Below are 17375 nucleotides of genomic sequence, written 5' to 3'. Positions count from 1 at the left end.
GAATATCACGATATAGTCATTTTCTATATCGCACAGAGACAAACTAGCGATATATCGCCCAGCCCTAATTACAACTATTAAGGAAATGTTCATGCTGCCTTACAGCTAGAAGTTAAAGCTAGTGGGCCAAAATTAAAATTAAACCCAATAATACAAGAACATTACCGGTTAGCATATGTTCGCATTAGTGGTTGAAAATAACTAGTTTAGAAGTAAATACACTGTTAGTATCGCCGATACCAATACTGTTTCTGGTAATTATTACTTGAAACATGGTGAAATAATTTCGTGAATTTTCCTTTAGTCAGTATATTATAAATATGTTGAAACACAGAACAAAGATTGTATGAAAATAAAAATGTTTTTATTAACTACAATAACCCCTTGTTTATAGCTGTTAATTGGTGGTCTGACTTCAAAGTAAGAATTACTAATTGTAAATTGAATATTTTCAATAGAGCATACGAAACATAGCCTTTCTAAAAACATTTGTTTAAGCTCGGCTCAAGCGTTTGAAAGCTCATGGAGTCCTTTTTTGCTGTATGTCAACTCTCTTGATTTATCCCCAGACGCAGATGAGGAATAATCTCCCGTTTATTTATTATTATTATTTTATTTTAATTTTATTTTAATTTTATTTTTTCCCTTTCTCTCCTTTCAGCCTGTTTGTCTGTCTCTGGCCTCGTATGTGTGTGTGTGTGTGAGAATGTCTGTCTTTGCCGTCTTACTTGTTATATGATCAGTGCCGGCCCAAGCCTCCATGGGGCCCTAAGCAAAATTTGATTTTGGGGCCCTCTATTTCTGCCAATAATATTGATTGTTGATCATTCACACACCTACTATAAACTCATTGCGGCTCTGGCAGTGTTGTACATTATCCTATTGTCAGCCTGGCATGTCTTTACAAATGACATGTCATTTATAAAGATATGGGGGTGGCCCAGTTAAGAACATAAATAATACCAATGAATGAACGAATGATGTCCAGAGTGCCACATATGGTTCCTAAACTTAAAATGTAGAAAACATTCAGCTGAGAGTGGCCTGGGGTTGAACAGTCAAGTGATAAAGCTTTGTATTTACAGTAAAAGTGTCATCTTGTCTCATCAGTCTTGTACATATTAGTCTTTAATTACTAGTTTATATTTTTAGTTAATTGTTCATATTTAATGTTTACTTTGTACAAAGAGAGCGCAGTCTACTGAAGTTAAATTCCATGTGTGTTAAACATAACTGGACAATAAAGCTGATTCTGATTCACTTTATTATTTTAGGTAACAAAAACCTGAAACAGCAATGTGCAAAAATAATTCGTAGTGCAAGAAAAACAATAAAGTGCAACAATAAAATCACTTAAATATATATAAAAAGGAACAAATTCAATTGTACAAAAAACAACATAATTAAATTAAATATCAAGCAAATACTTAAATAATATTAATGAACAGAGTTACCAGAAACAAGGTAACATAACGGTTTATAAACAAATATAAAGTTACTACATATTAAAACTATGTAAATGTACATAACGATGTGCAAAACATTTTTGGGGAAAAAATCAAAATAAACTACCTTAAATTAAGGTCCTTAATTCACACATTTGACCATCACATCACAGTTTTGTTCCTCTGTTCTTCACCACCTACACCACTCCACCCACTCCTTAAAACCTGTGCTTCCTGGCTTTTCTGGAGGCAAAGTCATTTATGACATCGCTGTAAGAAATCTGATGGCCGACTTTGTTATTAATACTAATCACTGCCATGTACGAGTCTGACTCAGACTCGTACATACAAAAAATAAAAAATAAGAATTTTTTGTTAATTGCTTTTGGGGGCCCCCTGGTGGCCGCGGGGCCCTAAGCAAGCGCTTAGTACGCTTATGCCTTGGGCCGGCTCTGTATATGATTGTGCCGTATGTCCCTTGTTAGTGTGACCTGAGTGGGGTGGGAGGGTGGGTGGGGGATTTGGGTTTTAAGGGAAAGGGTGTGAAGAATTTTCTGACTTTAAAATTGTACTGTTTCGACTTGCACTTTTTTCTGTATTTGAAAATGCCAATAAAAAAAGTTGGATTAAAAACATTTGTTTAATATTATGAGAGACATCTAAATGTGAAACCTCACCCAAGTAGTCACTTTTACAACCTTTTAATCTAATATAGTGCTGCCTGAGGCTGAGCCAATCAGGGGCCACCATACTGGACAGCACACTAATTGGTTTAGTCTCATCTCGTGGCCAATACTAACACAGTATTGATTTTATTTTTTTTATTTTTTTTTTGCAATTATGCGTTTAAAAAATAGGTAGGTAGGTAGGTCTTTATTGTCATTGCACAAGTACAACGAAACTATGTTTTCAGCACAAAGCCGTTGAAGATTAGACAAACAAACAGTGTACTGGGTTACAGAACAGGAACGCTGATGGGTCGCCACAAGGCGCCCCGTAAAAGATGGGAAAAAGGTAAAGGCTGGGGAAGGATGAGTAAAAAAATTACAATCTACACTACCCCCACTCCAGTCTGGAGTGGGGAAAAAAACCTCCATAGCAAAGCACATACGGTATACATATTACAACGTACATCTCAAGATATCTAGCAACAGAGGGGAGGGAGTGGGGGGCCATGGTGGCGGGCTGCAGCTCTTCAGGCGCTGCCCATCCATCCATCACCCCTATGGGATTTGTGTCAAGGGCGTTGGATTGGGGGTGGGGTATGTGTGTGTGGCGTATATTTTTTGTGGATGCATGTGTTTGTGTGTAAGCCTGCCGCGTGTCTCTGTTCCGCGGCCTCGATGTTGTGCAGCCGATAGTCTGTCCGTAGTCAACAACAACAGGTGTGTGTCCATGAGAGACAAGAAGGGAGTTTGTTGTGTCTTCGCCGCACTGTCCTTCGGGAGAGTCTCGAAGCCAGGGAAACAATCCAAGTTAGAATGTTTAGTATACGAGTGAAAATACAATTTACTTTTCACTCTAAATTGTCTATGACTGATCCTCAAAATTCATCCTGCAGGGCAGACAGTCTGATGTGATCCAAATCACAAAGTGTCCACAGTTCTTCATGCATCCTCCAATCATTTGTGGCAGCTTTGGGGTACTTTGAAGACTGCCAGCAACTTCCAATTTGTTGACAAACCAGGGAAACGCTTACTCCAATCAGCAGATGTCCTGTTGTCATAATTCCGAATAGGTGGATATCTTCACGTCCTCGACTGAAAGGGTCGCCAGGCACGCGGCACTCCTTCTTCTCCCAAGAGTCCGTCGTGTGTCCAGCAACAACCGCTCCGTCACGACAAGCAGGTTCCCCCAAACCCAAGATCTTGTCAGTTTCATTGAGGCCAGTGAAATAGTTCCAATGTTTAGATTTGGAGAGCAGTGCGAAAAGAGGCAACAAAAAAGATAAGACAAGACAAAGAAGCAAGCAGGAGAGATAAGGGATAGGAAAGGGGAGCGTCCGCCCTCAATGAGTGCCAGTTTTCTTTCTTTCGATTTTTTTTCAAAGCTTAATTCAGGCCAAAAATATGTAGAATATGCTTTGAAAAAATCTGCGATGGAGTGAAGGCCGCAACCACGATGTGGTGAGGGACGACTGTAACAGTGCAAAAATAATTAAATAATTCTCTTATTACGTTTTACATAATTTTTTAGGAAAAAAGGGACTTGTCCAAAATGACGTTACAATAAATGCAAAAAAATTGATTGCTCTCAAGTGTGGCTCTCTGCGCTCTTCGGCTGAGCAAGGGGAGAAGGAGGGGCAAAGTGTGCCTGAGTTAGCAGCAGAGAGAGAAAGAGTTGCGGTGTTTGCACAGATGGAATAGGTGAACCGTGAGGGAAATCGAGTAATTTGCTGACTGTATAACGTCGAGAAATTGCAACGGAATTATCAATCTCATCAAAGTAGTATTGATCCGATACTGATGCTCGCCTTCGTAGTTCATGGCCATCTCGTACACACGCACATGCCTGCAGTGCACGTACCGTATATTCCGGACTATAAGGCGCACTTAAATATTTTTTATTTTTCTAAAAACTCAACAGTGCGCCTTATAACCCAGTGTGCCTAATGTAAGGAATATGTTTCGTTGAGCTTACCCACCTCAAAGCTATTTTATTTGGTACATGGTGTGACCAGTAGATTGCAGTCAACAATAAGAGATATGTGTAGACTGCACTATGATGGCAATATGTCTCAAGTAAACAACATCAACATTTTAAATGTCCATTGAAAATATAGAACATTACACAAGGCACTCAAAAATCTATCAAAATGTTTTAGTACGTCTTTGGTAAGCTATGAAGCCGCACCGCTTGATTGATTGTGGGAGCATTAAACATATGAGTGTTATTATGGTGTGTGTATAAGGTAAGACATATTATCTGGTGTTTTGTTTCACTATATTGTGCAAAAGCAACTTTTCTTACCTTCTGGTACCTGCTGATCTGTATTTGGGATCTGCATAAATCCTGAAAAATTGCGCATGCTGCCTTTGTAGTCCGTGTCGACACCGTAGTCGATAAGCTTCTTCTTTTTCTCTATCTTCTTGTTATGGGATATTCATCCTCCACTGTTGCCATTTCTATTATAAAGTAGTGTAAAGTTCTTACTTATATCTGTCAGTAAACTCACCATGAAAGCGCTAAAACATACCGGTGTAGTGAGTTTACATTATTCACCCAAGGAACTTTAGTTATTAGAGAGTTCCGGTCGGACGGTTTTTCACGGGACACATTTCCGGTGTTGTTGTTTCCGGATGAGGAGATGCTGCTCCATTATTGATTGAAGTAAAGTCTGAATGTCATTAAAACAGTTATCTCCATCTTTTGACACTTCTTCCACTCCCGTCCTTGCACGCTACACCGCTACAACAAAGATGACGGGGAGAAGACACTGTCGAAGTGGAGGCACGTAAATAAGACCGCCCACAAAACAGCACATCCTGAAGAGACTGTCAGAAAGCGACTTGAAGATGATCTGTAAAACATCATCTATGCAACATTTTGACCAAAGAACCATCATTACATGTTATGTAGACCACAAGGAAGTCTTTTACATTTAGAAAAAAAAGAATACTACGACTACTTTAATGCGCCCTATAATCCGGTGCGCCTAATATATGAAAAAAGATCGAAAATAGACCATTCATCGGCAGTGCGGTTTATAATCCGTTGCGCCCTATGATCCGGAAAATAAGGTCCATACACAAAGCAATCCCAGAGACGCAAACAACAATATGCAGTCATGGCTTCCTGCGTGCACATTTTTGTGTAGGTAGAGAGGGTGGGATATAATTCTTGCAACTGGTTTGAAAGTTAGCATCCTCCCGGCTGCTGTGTAATGACAGCAAAAGATAACTTTAAGAAACGCTGGTTTCTTGCTCAATAAATTCCTGATAACCAATATCCTGTGTAGGGGACATTTGTGGCTTGCATAACTGGGCCATTTTTTTCCAACTCTGAGAAAAGAAATTAACCAAAACAAATGTTCTGGTATTGATGATCAGCTATGAAAAAAGTATCAAATTATGAGCTTGCATGCAAAATGTCTGATATAAGCGCTACAATACAAGCAGTCGTACTTGCACAAAGATGGACAGCCAGTTAACAGCTAGATGTCTGCCAATAAGCACACTAGGTTGGTCTTTTCTTGTATTATCATCAAGTCATTTACAAAAGGTAAACATGGTAGGCTGCTACTTGCTAGCAGTTACACAACAGTTAAACACAACAGCACCCAAGCTAGACACCTGTAATAAGTGTCTTTCATTGAACAATATGGCAGTCTAAAACTGCACATTTGCAAATATAAGTATTAAATATTTGTGTGAATGCCCAAGCAGATTCTACACCAAAAAACGATACATTTTATTATTATTCCGCCACAAAACTTTGGCCCACTCCACAGCCCACAGTTTTCGTCTGATCCGAACCGTTCGAGTAACAAAACGTTCGGCTCGATCGGGAGTTGTGAGCTTTCCCCCCCAACAAAAAAAATATCCCAGAATTCCTAGTTTTCCAGGTCATGTTGTCCATTAAAAATGGGCCATTTTTCAAACTTGCACAATTCCCACATTTCTCACCCAGTTCAACCGTTCCACCATCCACACACTCCACTCACCTTGAACAATCAGACTACCATTTTCCATGTAAAAAAAAAATTCAAGGAATTCCCGGTTTTCCAAAGCCCTATTTTCACCTCTTCCTGGAAAGTTTTCACAGTCCACATTTTTCAACATTCCACCTTCAAAACATTTTTTAGTTGGGACAACAAAAGTTATCCTTTTTTTTTGGTACAAATTCCCGGTTCTCCCGAAATACCCATTTAAATTTAAACTGTTACTACGTCAACAATTTTCAACCGTTTTGAAAAATTCCAACACCAACCCATTCATTTAATCCAAGACAATTGTTATAGTACCTATATTTTTAAAAAAATCCTGAAATTCCCAAAACTCTAGGAAAATCCCATTTAAATGAATGGAGTTATTCATAGTTATACAATGCTAGAAATTCTCAAATATTTTCGCCTTTTTTTTACTCGATTCCAAACTTTCAACCATCAACCCACACTGCCCTTCACATATGTCGAACGCAAAACATGTTTTCTCTTTCCCCAAATTCCCGGTTTTCCAAGAATTTCTAGTAATTTTCTCCCTATTGACAATGAATGGGAAATACACAATCGACTGCATGTCCCACATTTCTCATCCGAGTTGAACCGTTCCAACATCCACACACTCCACTTACCCTGGACATTCAAGCCAGCATGTTTCCCGGCAACGTTCCCTCTAAGGTGCGCGCCTGTGCAATTGCGCACTGCTCAAGCGTCCTCTGTGCACGGTATATCTATGCCACGCACAAAATCAAATTAAAAAATAAGCGCATAACAATTTTCGACACATGGACACGACAGAGGAAACCATTTTCGGCATCATTGTTCAAATATTGTAATGTCTGTCGAGACGCTTTGAGGACATGAATTCCAACCATCACTTTACTGAGCAAAACTCTTTGTCGGCCATAAACACATCACCAAAACATTAGTAAAAAAAATGATATCTAGCAAAAGTGGTCATTTTCTGCAGTACAAACCAGACCAAAAGCAACTTTGTTATATCAACAGCAGCCGCTCGCTCTTTCTCACTTGCGCCAACACATGCACATATGGCACTTAGCCAGTGATGCGTTTACAGCCACACAAAAAGTCGGACAACTCCAACACCACACATAAAGTGTCATTCCAGGTCGTTACACTATGATTTACCAATCAAATGTGTGCTTATTCTAGTGTCATTTATTAGGAATCTTAATTTATAAATATTAATCATGAAATGCTGTTAGTGTACTAAATAAATACTAATAAAAATATGTTTTTTACAAACAGGAAGTTGCAGGAATGTACACATGATCCCCTGCTTACATCTCGTTGTGCAACATGTGAATGTTTTAATGGGAACTAAATGCGATGTCTGAAAGGGGTACAAATTATTTCCAAAGCAGGACCTCCACCCAGACATACAATACAAGTACACAGTTCATGAAAAACAATATTTTTTGTTATTGTCATTGTAAGTGGGCCTAAACACTTATATTAGAAATGGAAATGACTGCTGTCATTTGATTATAATAGTAAGAGAATGTTGTCTGTCTATCTGTGTTGGCCCTGCGATGAGGTGGGGACTTGTCCAGAGTGTACCCCGCCTTCCGCCCGAATGCAGCTGAGATAGGCTCCAGCACCCCCTGCAACCCCGAAAGGGACAAGCGGTAGAAAATGGATGGATGGAAGGAGATTGAACTTGTTATTTAGTCAGGTTTGGGACAGGTGTGCTGCAAGTGTAGCCACAGTGTGCACGTCTGATGTTGCTCACATGGGCTCCACTGAATGCTCAGGGAGTTTTTGCATTTGCTCACACACGTGAAAAATTAGAGGGAACATTGTTTCCCGGTACCGAAAATTACCTGGAATTACCAGGAATTTCCCCCCACTGAAAATGAATGGTCAATATACAAACCTCTTCTTATCCCAACTTTCTCAATCGTTTCGAACAGTTTTTACATCCACACACTCCACTCACCCTGGACATACAAGCATTTCAGTTACGCTCACGCATACCAATGGTCCGGCAGCTCCCGCACATAGGGCATTCACACGGAGTTCCAAACGGAATTCGGAATTGCAAATTTGAGTTATAGTTGCATACTACTTATACATACAAAGTCTCCCAAGGCAGAAGCATATTAGAAAGTATCCAGTAACAAAATGTGTCCATCATTCAACTTAATGAATTATTTTGGCCAGTAGGTGTCCCCAGAATAATTTACCACGCCACTTCAACTTAAAAACAGCTTAAGTCCATTCCCAACGGACAATAATAAATAGGTTAGTGTCCCACCATTGTTCTCAGTTTGACTAATTTTACTTGATCAAACATTTCATACTACAAAACAAAAGTAGAGCAGAGCAGAGCAGAGCAGCTTTATTTGTCCATTCTTAACATGTACAAGACACATAAGAACTGAAATTACATTTTCGGCACAATCCCGCTAAGAGCAGACATACGTTACAGGGAGAGAAGTATGAATGATTCCTGCTGAAGTCATATCAAATCAACATCTGTATGGGCCAATATTTAAGGCTCCCATATCGGTCGATCCTAGTCCACAGCTCTGTTCTCTGGAGGGTATGTTCAAACCACTACTGTGGTGACCCCTACAGACACAAGCAAGCCCCGCTGAGTTGTGTTGCGTGTGCTTGTTGCAGAGGCAGCCCTGAAGGTTGGTACATGTGCGCCGACAGTTCAAACGGCGGCTACGGTCACACCAGCGACCTCCAGACGCCCGTCATCTCCTCCACTGGGCCACAGTGCACCCTGGTCTTTTGGTACCACATGGGCGGCTTCACCGTGGGTTCCCTGCAGGTGAGAAAGTGCTCAATGACTCGCCCGTCTCTCGTCACTCCGACAAGCCGTGCCTTGTCTTTTCAGGTGTTGCTGCGGCGCGGCAACGTCACTCACGCGGTTTGGTCTCAGACTGGTAACCAGGGCAACAAATGGCGGCGAGGAGAAGTGTTCTTGGGGCTGTCACGTGACATTCAGGTTTGGACAAGCCTTTACTCTCCAATACTGTTGTCCCGATACCAATATTTTGGTACGGGTACCAAAATGTATCACGATACTTTTCGGTACTTTGATACTTTTATAAATAAAGGGGTCCACAAAAAATGGCATTATGAGCTTTATTTTAACAAAAAATCTTAGGGTACATTAAACATATGTTTCTTATTGCAATTTTGTCCTTAAATAAAATAGTGAACATACTAGACAACTTGTCTTTTAGTAGTAAGTAAACAACATATTGTTTCGGGCTCTGTACCGAGGATGTCGTTGTGGCTTGTGCAGCCCTTTGAGACACTAGTGATTTAGGGTTATATAAATAAACATTGATTGATTGATTGAAAACATTGATATTGTGTCATTTATCAGTCTATTATTTTGTCAACATTATTAAGGACAAGTGGTAGAAAATGAATTATTAATCTACTTGTTCATTTACTGTTAATATCTGCTTACTTCCTGTTTCAACATGTTCTATCTACACTTCTGTTAAAATGTAATAATCACTTATTCTTCTGTTGTTTGATACTTTACATTAGTTTTGGATGATACCACAAATTTGGTTATCAATCTGATACCAATACCATACATTGGTCATATTCAAAGTCCTCATGTGTCCAGGGACATATTTCTTGAGTTTATAAACATATTATAAATAAATAAAAACATTTAAAAAATAATTTGTGATGCTAATAAAGATCGATGTAATTATAGTAGTATCGACTATAATATAATATATATATATATATATAATATATTATATAATATATATATATAATATATAGCTTCTGTACTTGGTATCATTACAGTGGATGTCAGGTGTAGATCCACCCATGGCGTTTGTTTGCATTTTCACGCCGGTGAGCCACGGTGTGTAGTGAAGCATGTTTAGCTATTCCTCGTCCTGCAGGGATGATACTTGTAAGAAACTTACTTTATTTGTCGCCATGGAGGCGAGGATTAGTGATTTAGAAGTAGCTAAAACACTGCAGACTGCGGATGGACTTTAGCTGCTAGCCAGCTAGCTAGCCATGTCTTAAAGCACCTCTTCCTGAGGGTGTTTCAGTGTTATAATTTCACCTTTATCGTTAGTTTTTAAGCCAAAATGCTTCCGTTCTACCTTTTCTGTCTACACACAGTGTCTGCTTGTAAGTACTCCGTGATTGTGCACTGCCAAACCTGCTCCTCTGCTCGTAAACCAGCAATGTAACGACGTGACGATGATGGAAGGGCGGGTGTTGGACTGATACTTTTTAGAGGCAGTATTGTACCAAATATGATTCATTAGTATTGCGGTACTATACCAATACCAATATACCGTACAACCCTACTCTCCAACATACAATCGTCAGTTGAAAAACTTGTTGATGATCTGCTGTTTCAAATCGTCCAATTACTGTTTTAGTCGGCCAACTGGTCAAACTGAAAGTGGCAGTAATGAGCCATTAAGTGGACTTCAGGATCAACAAGACCAAACTAGACTCAGCCAAGGCTTTGATTCATCACACTGATGTATGCGAACCTTAAACCCTTAAACCGTCCTCAAATCAGCGCCAAGGCAATGAAGCCTTTTTTTGTTTTTTACACGTGGAAAACTTCCAAGTCGCCTTTTTTCCTTTCAAATCCGTCGCTTATTAGGGCGCTGCTAGCAAGAATGATGTTTTGGATGCTGCCAGGTGGTGTTCCGAGCCAAGCGGGGGATCAGCTACATGGGCGACGTGGTGATCGACGACGTCAGCTTCATGGACTGCCCCCCTCCGCTGCCCTCGGCGTTGCCGTGCACGCCCGAGCAGTACACCTGCGCCAACGGCCGCTGCGTCCCTCAGGACAACCTCTGCGACTTCATCGACCACTGTGGGGACGACTCAGACGAGGACCCCTACATCTGCAGTGAGACCAGCACGTATTTCATTTACATTTTTTTAACCGCTTCACTTCTTTTTTTTTTATCCCTCACCTTTCAGAGGGTTTTAGTGGACGCTGCAACTTTGAATTTGACCTCTGCTCCTGGCACCAGTGCTTGAAGGACGACTTTGATTGGCAGATCAAAGCTGGCAGCACCCCCACTTTGGGCACAGGGCCGTCCACAGACCACACTCTGAGAGACCCCGCTGGACATTACCTCTACCTTGAGAGCTCCTTCCCCCAGGCGGCCGGGAATACCGCCCGTGTATCAGGGCCCGTACTAAGCTACAGAAGCTCCCAGTGCAAGGTGAGTCCAAAGTGCTGAAATTGTTAATAACGGTGTTCGGTAGCTAGCATCCATGCTGGAGATTACTGATACAACACTTTTCTGTCAAAATGGAAATATCGAATACATTTAGTTAAGCAGGGCGATATATCGATTTTAGGGACAAATTCAAGTTGTTTTGTTGAAGACTGCTGTAATTTGGCGTCCGAGGGCCAAATGATAGGAAGACAGACTTTCAGTTTGTTGGAAGTGGCCTGTTTATTGACAAAGCATGTCTTAAACACGTGTAAAACCGAACAAAAAAATCAAAGTAGCTACTTCAGGCACAAGGCCACTCAGCAGTAGCTCAGTAGTGGTTAGAGCAGGGGTGGGCAATTAATTTTTACCGGGGGCCGCATGAGCTACCCGAGCACTGCTGGAGGGCCACATCGACAATATTTCAATTAAATTTTGCTCAATATTATTTTTGATATATACCGTAAGATAAATAATAATAATAATAATAATAATTAATAATAATAGTAATACTTCAACATAGTGTGTGTAACAGCATTCCATGACTAATATAAATAAATTTACATTAATAATAAATGACAGTAAAATAAGCACACGTATGACTGAGGAGTCATAGTGTAACTTTGTGTGGTGTTTGAGTTGTCCGACTTTTTGTGTGGCCATAAACGCACCAGTGGTTTAGTGGTATGTGTGTTGGTGACAGATGACAAGTTGCTTTTGGCCTGGTTTGTACGGCAGAAAATGACTAGTTTTTCGAGATAGAATTGTTTTACTCATGTTTTTGGTGTGGTTATGTCCGAATATAAACAGTTTTGTTCAATAAAGTGATTGATATAATTCCTGTCCTCGAAGCATCTCGATAGACGTTACAATAATTGAACGGTGTTCAATTGAACGGTGTTGACGAACACCATTAGGGCCGCTTGTTGTCACTGTCACTCAAAGTTGCATTGCAAAATTACATAGAATAAATATGTTTATTTTGTTTAGAATTCAGATGGGATTTGATTTGGTGCGCGGCATATATTTGCTGCGCGCAGCAGACGCTTGAGCAGTGCGCAATTGCGAAGGCACGCACCTTAGGTGAGGGGACGTTGCTTTGCAGTCTATGTCTTGTTGAAAACACGCCATTCCTCATCAACTTTTCTCTTTTTAGCGTCTCGGGTGTAAACCGGGCATCACTTGTCGCTGCATGTGCACCTTCACTCACAGGTTACACACGGACACACGCCCATAAATAATACTTTTCAAAATAAAAGCAGCACAGTTGTATTGCGCGCACGACATAGATGTTTTTTCAACTTTATTTTGTAATTGCAGCTGTTCACATTCACTCACAATCACGCACACGCACACGTCCACCCGGAAGTAAAACAAATAACGATTTTCAAAACAAAAGCAGCACCGTTGTATTGCACACTCGACATAGATACTTTTTTAAATGTATTTTGTAATTTATAATTGGCCTCACGCGGGCCGGACAGGGACGCACAAAGGGCCGGATGCGGCCCGCGGGCCGCAGAATGCCCAGGTCTGAATTAGAGTGTCCGCCCTGAGATCGGTAGGTCGTGAGTTCAAACCCTGGCCGAGTTGTACCAAAGACTATAAAAATGGGACCCATTACCTCCCTGCTTGGCACTCAGCATCAAGGGTTGGAATTGGGGGTTAAATCACCAAAATGATTCCCGAGCGCAGCCACCGCTGCTTCTCACTGCTCCCCTCACCTTCCAGTGAGTGGAACTAGGGGATGGGTGAAATGCAGAGGGTAATTTCACCCCACTTAGTGTGGGTGTGACTATCAGTGGTACTTTTAACTTTAAACTAGTGATGGGTCCGTCAACACCGATGCATCGGCGCATGCGTCAAGCTCATAGAGCAAAACCCTGTGTCGGTGCGCCTACCGCTTTTAGAAAGTCACGTGACCAATCATGAGCTGTTTCGGTCACGTGACCGATACGCGAACTGTGTCGCACTGACGCCTCCTCTGTGCCCTGTGAGCGGGTCTTTTCTACAGCCGGAGAAATAATAACTAAGGAGAGAAATCGTCTAAAATTGAATACGTTGGAAAAACTGTTTTTTTTTTATAAAAATGTGTAATAAATAAATAAATAAAAATCCCAGTCCACAAGCATCCTCATTCACAACACGTACTTAGATTTCCATGTTATGATACATGTTCACATTATTTATTGACTGTATCTAAAAAAGATACAAATATATTTTTATTTAAATGAAGATAAATGAAATACAATGACTTGGTTTATATTATTGTATATACTAAGTCATAAAATCAGTGTCAGTTGAGTCGGTCCATTGGTTGCCTGTAGGGATTTTAATGTCCAGTAGATGTCAGTATTTAGTGACACAGTATCGACACAGTATCAATACAGTTTTGCAATGTGTCAAAACGCTTCATGACGCCTCATCAACCCATCACTACTTTAAACAATCAAAATTACAAAGCAAATAATCTACTCACTCAAATCATGGAAGGAAAGCATGTGTTTTGGCATCAGCACGTCTGAATTGTTCACAACAAAACGGCCCCCGCTCATAAACTTTCTGCTCTTTTATGACTTCCCATACTACCTGGCATGCGCCACTGTTGTCCACAGGTTTGCTTACCAACATAATGTAACATTTCTACATGTCAAACAGTTACCCTACAATAGCGTGTCGTCATCGTGTTAAAATAAAGGAACCCAAAGATACTATTGCTATCTAACCCTCATATCTCTCTGAACCAAACCTAAGATTAATCTAACTAGAAAACAAACTACTCCATGTGAGTTGGTATGATCTGAAGTTGTCTGTGATGACGTCATCAACCTCACAAAACCAGGAAATACCTGGCGGCTCCGCCCCAAACATTTCTGAAGATGAGCTGCCACCACATGTAAGTAGCTTGCAACGGTTAAATTCATACATATATCTGATACAAAATGAAACCAGTTCTCTTATAAATGCTAGCAAACCAATAACATAATGACGGGAATTAGACCTGTTGAGACGAGTGATGAGTACCAAGTTCATGCACTCTGTCACAAAGACTATTTAAAAAATAAAAAATGTATGTTTTCCCAGCAGGTACAAGGCATTAAAACAACATTGAGAACTTGTTGAAGTAGGTCCTGACGTTGAGCAACTGAAACATAACGTTGAAACATGTTTTTTGGCAAATGTTTAATCAATGTTGTGTTGTCACGTGGATTTGACCATTGAAATTTTACGTTTATTCAATGTCAGGTTGTGACGTTGATTTGACCATTGAATTTTGGTCATTTCCCAACCAATACTCTACAACACAAATACAACGTTGAAACGACATGCTTTTTGACGACATTTATTCAACGTCAGGTTGTGACTTTGATATGACCTTTTGAAATGTAGTCATTTTTCAACCAACAACGTGGATCCAACGTTAGACATCGTTGTCTCAATTTACAAATTGAGATAATAGATAATTGTCCAACTATACATCGTGTATGGCTGATTTAGTGCGACAAAAAAAATCGAAGTGCTAGTCACGGTTATTACAGAAGCTTCTATTATTGTTTACACACAAAGCAGCAATCTTTGAAGCCAACTCAGGAGTGTTGAGGACTTTCCGAGTAGGAAATCCAACCTCGGCGGGGCATTCCAGTTGAAGTTTCCTCCCAGGAACTCAGAAATTCCGACTTCCCAGTACAAATGGAACGCAGCATACCGTATTTTCCGGACCATAGGGTGCACCGGATTATAAGGCGCACTGCCGATGAGCGAGTCTATTCAGGTCTTTATTTTCATACAAAAGGTGCACCGGATTATAAAGCGCATTAAAGGGGTCATATTATTATTATTATTATTATCATTATTATTATTACAGCCGAGTGTGAAGCGACTGGGATGGGAAACAGCACCTCCAAGTCCGAGTCCATGGTTCTCGCCTGGAAAAGGGTGGAGTGCCATCTCCGGGTTGGGGAGGAGTTCAAGTACCTCGGAGTCTTGTTCACGAGTGAGGGAAGAGTGGATCGTGAGATCGACAGGCGGATCGGTGCGGCGTCTTCAGTAATGCGGACGCTGTATCGATCCGTTGTGTTGAAGAAGGAGCTGAGCCGGAAGGCAAAGCTCTCGATTTACCGGTCGATCTACGTTCCCATCTTCACCTATGGTCATGAGCTTTGGGTCATGACCAAAAGGACAAGATCACGGGTACAAGCGGCCGAAATGAGCTTCCTCCGCCGGGTGGCGGGGCTCTCCCTTAGAGATAGGGTGAGAAGCTCTGTCATCCGGGAGGAGCTCAAAGTAAAGCCGCTGTTCCTCCATATGGAGAGGAGCCAGATGAGGTGGTTCGGGCATCTGGTCAGGATGCCACCCGAACGCCTCCCTAGGGAGGTGTTTCGGGCACGTCCGACCGGTAGGAGGCCACGGGGAAGACCCAGGACACGTTGGGAAGACTATGTCTCCCGGCTGGCCTGGGAACGCTTCGGGATCCCCCGGGAGGAGCTGGACGAAGTGGCTGGGGAGAGGGAAATCTGGGCTTCCCTGCTTAGGCTGCTGCCCCCGCGAACCGACCTTTGATAAGCGGAAGAAGGTGGATGGATGGATGGATGGGTATTATTATTATTATTATTTTAAATGTAAAAGACTTCCTTGTGGTCTACATAACATGTAGATCACAATGTTGCATAGATGATGTTTTACAGATCATCTTCAAGTCACTTTCTGACAGTCTCTTCAGGATGTGCTGTTTTGTGGGCGGTCTTATTTACGTGCCTCCACTTCCACAGCGTCTTCTCCCCGTCATCTTTGTTGTAGCGGTGTAGCGTGCAAGGACGGGAGTGGAAGAAGTGTCAAAAGATGGCGCTAACTGTTTTAATGACATTCACACTTTACTTCAATCAATAACGGAGCAGCATCTCCTCATCCGTGGCTCACTAGATCGATAGATAGTACTTTATTGATTCCTTCAGGAGAGTTCCCTCAGGAAAATTAAAAGTGCAACATCAAGGCCGGAAATGTGTACCTTGAAAAACCATCCGACCGGAACTCTCTAATAACTAAAGTTCCTTGGGTGAATAATGAAAAACTTACTATATTTTAGTGCTTTCATGGCGAGTTTACTGACAGATATAAGTAAGAACTTTACACTACTTTATATTAGAAATGGCAACAGCGGAGGATGAATGTCCCATAACAAGAAGATAGAGAAGAAGAAGGTCCTGCAAATTTTCAGGACTTATGCAGATCTCAAATACAAATCTGCAGGTACCTGAAGGTAAAAGTTGGTTTTGCATAATATTGTGAAACAAAACACCAGATAATGTCTGCTAATGGGTGCCATTTTGGGGTCCTTATACACACACACCATAGTAATACTTGTAGCTCTGACTACAGTAGCCGTAATGGGCCGACAATCCATCAAGCGGTGCGGCTTCAAAGTCGTACTAAAACATTTTGACAGGTTTTTCAGTGCCGTGTGTAATGTTCTTTATTTTCAATGGAACATTTAAAAGTTTTGGTGTTGTTTACTGCCATCATATTGCAGTTTACTGCCATCATATTGCAGTCTACACGTGTCTCTTATGTGTGACTGCCGTCATATCTCCATCTACATGTATCATTACACCATGTACCAAATAAAATTGCTTTGAGGTCGGTAAGCACAACTAGAATTACTCCATACATTAGGCGCACCGGGTTATAAGGCGCACTGTCGAGTTTTGAGAAAATGAAAGGATTTTAATTGCGCCTTATAGTCCGAAAACTCCGGTACTTCAACGAATCGCCGCAGCACTATTGCAGACAAAGCTCTACTTGTTGACATAATTAGCATACTTGGTTGATCGTTTCACAAAATAATGTTGAACTTTTTTAACATCTTTTTTTATGTTTTTGACACAAAATCCCAAATCATCGTGTTGACATAACATTAAAACATACGTTTTCTGCACACCTTCACACTGACAAGATGGGAATTTAACACCTTTTTCAAATTTGTAGAGTGTGAGTGCGTTGCTGTTAATCTTAATCAGTGGCTCGACTGGCACGTTGGTCTGTCTCATCCCACTCATGACCTGTCAATCA

The 17375-nt window shown here is 41.0% G+C and overlaps 1 protein-coding gene across 4 annotated transcripts in view; it reads left to right on the top strand.

Annotated features, from left to right (window-relative positions):
- Window positions 1–17375, top strand: part of malrd1 (MAM and LDL receptor class A domain containing 1) — a 135609-nt gene that overhangs the window by 49183 nt on the left and 69051 nt on the right. For all 4 annotated transcript variants that reach the window (XR_009821207.1, XM_062021611.1, XM_062021612.1 and 1 more), the window contains exons 15-18: window positions 8752–8908; window positions 8975–9085; window positions 10780–10993; window positions 11068–11315. Coding sequence is in view for 3 of the 4 variants with exons in the window: in XM_062021611.1 (XP_061877595.1) it covers window positions 8752–8908; window positions 8975–9085; window positions 10780–10993; window positions 11068–11315 (730 nt within the window). In the remaining variant the exon portion in view is untranslated. The remainder of the gene's footprint in view (window positions 1–8751; window positions 8909–8974; window positions 9086–10779; window positions 10994–11067; window positions 11316–17375) is intronic.

Source organism: Entelurus aequoreus, linkage group LG15 (genome assembly GCF_033978785.1).
Source record: "Entelurus aequoreus isolate RoL-2023_Sb linkage group LG15, RoL_Eaeq_v1.1, whole genome shotgun sequence".
NCBI lineage: Eukaryota > Metazoa > Chordata > Actinopteri > Syngnathiformes > Syngnathidae > Entelurus > Entelurus aequoreus.
The sequence above is the reverse complement of the archived record's forward strand: the minus strand, read 5'-3'. Positions and strand labels throughout refer to the sequence as shown.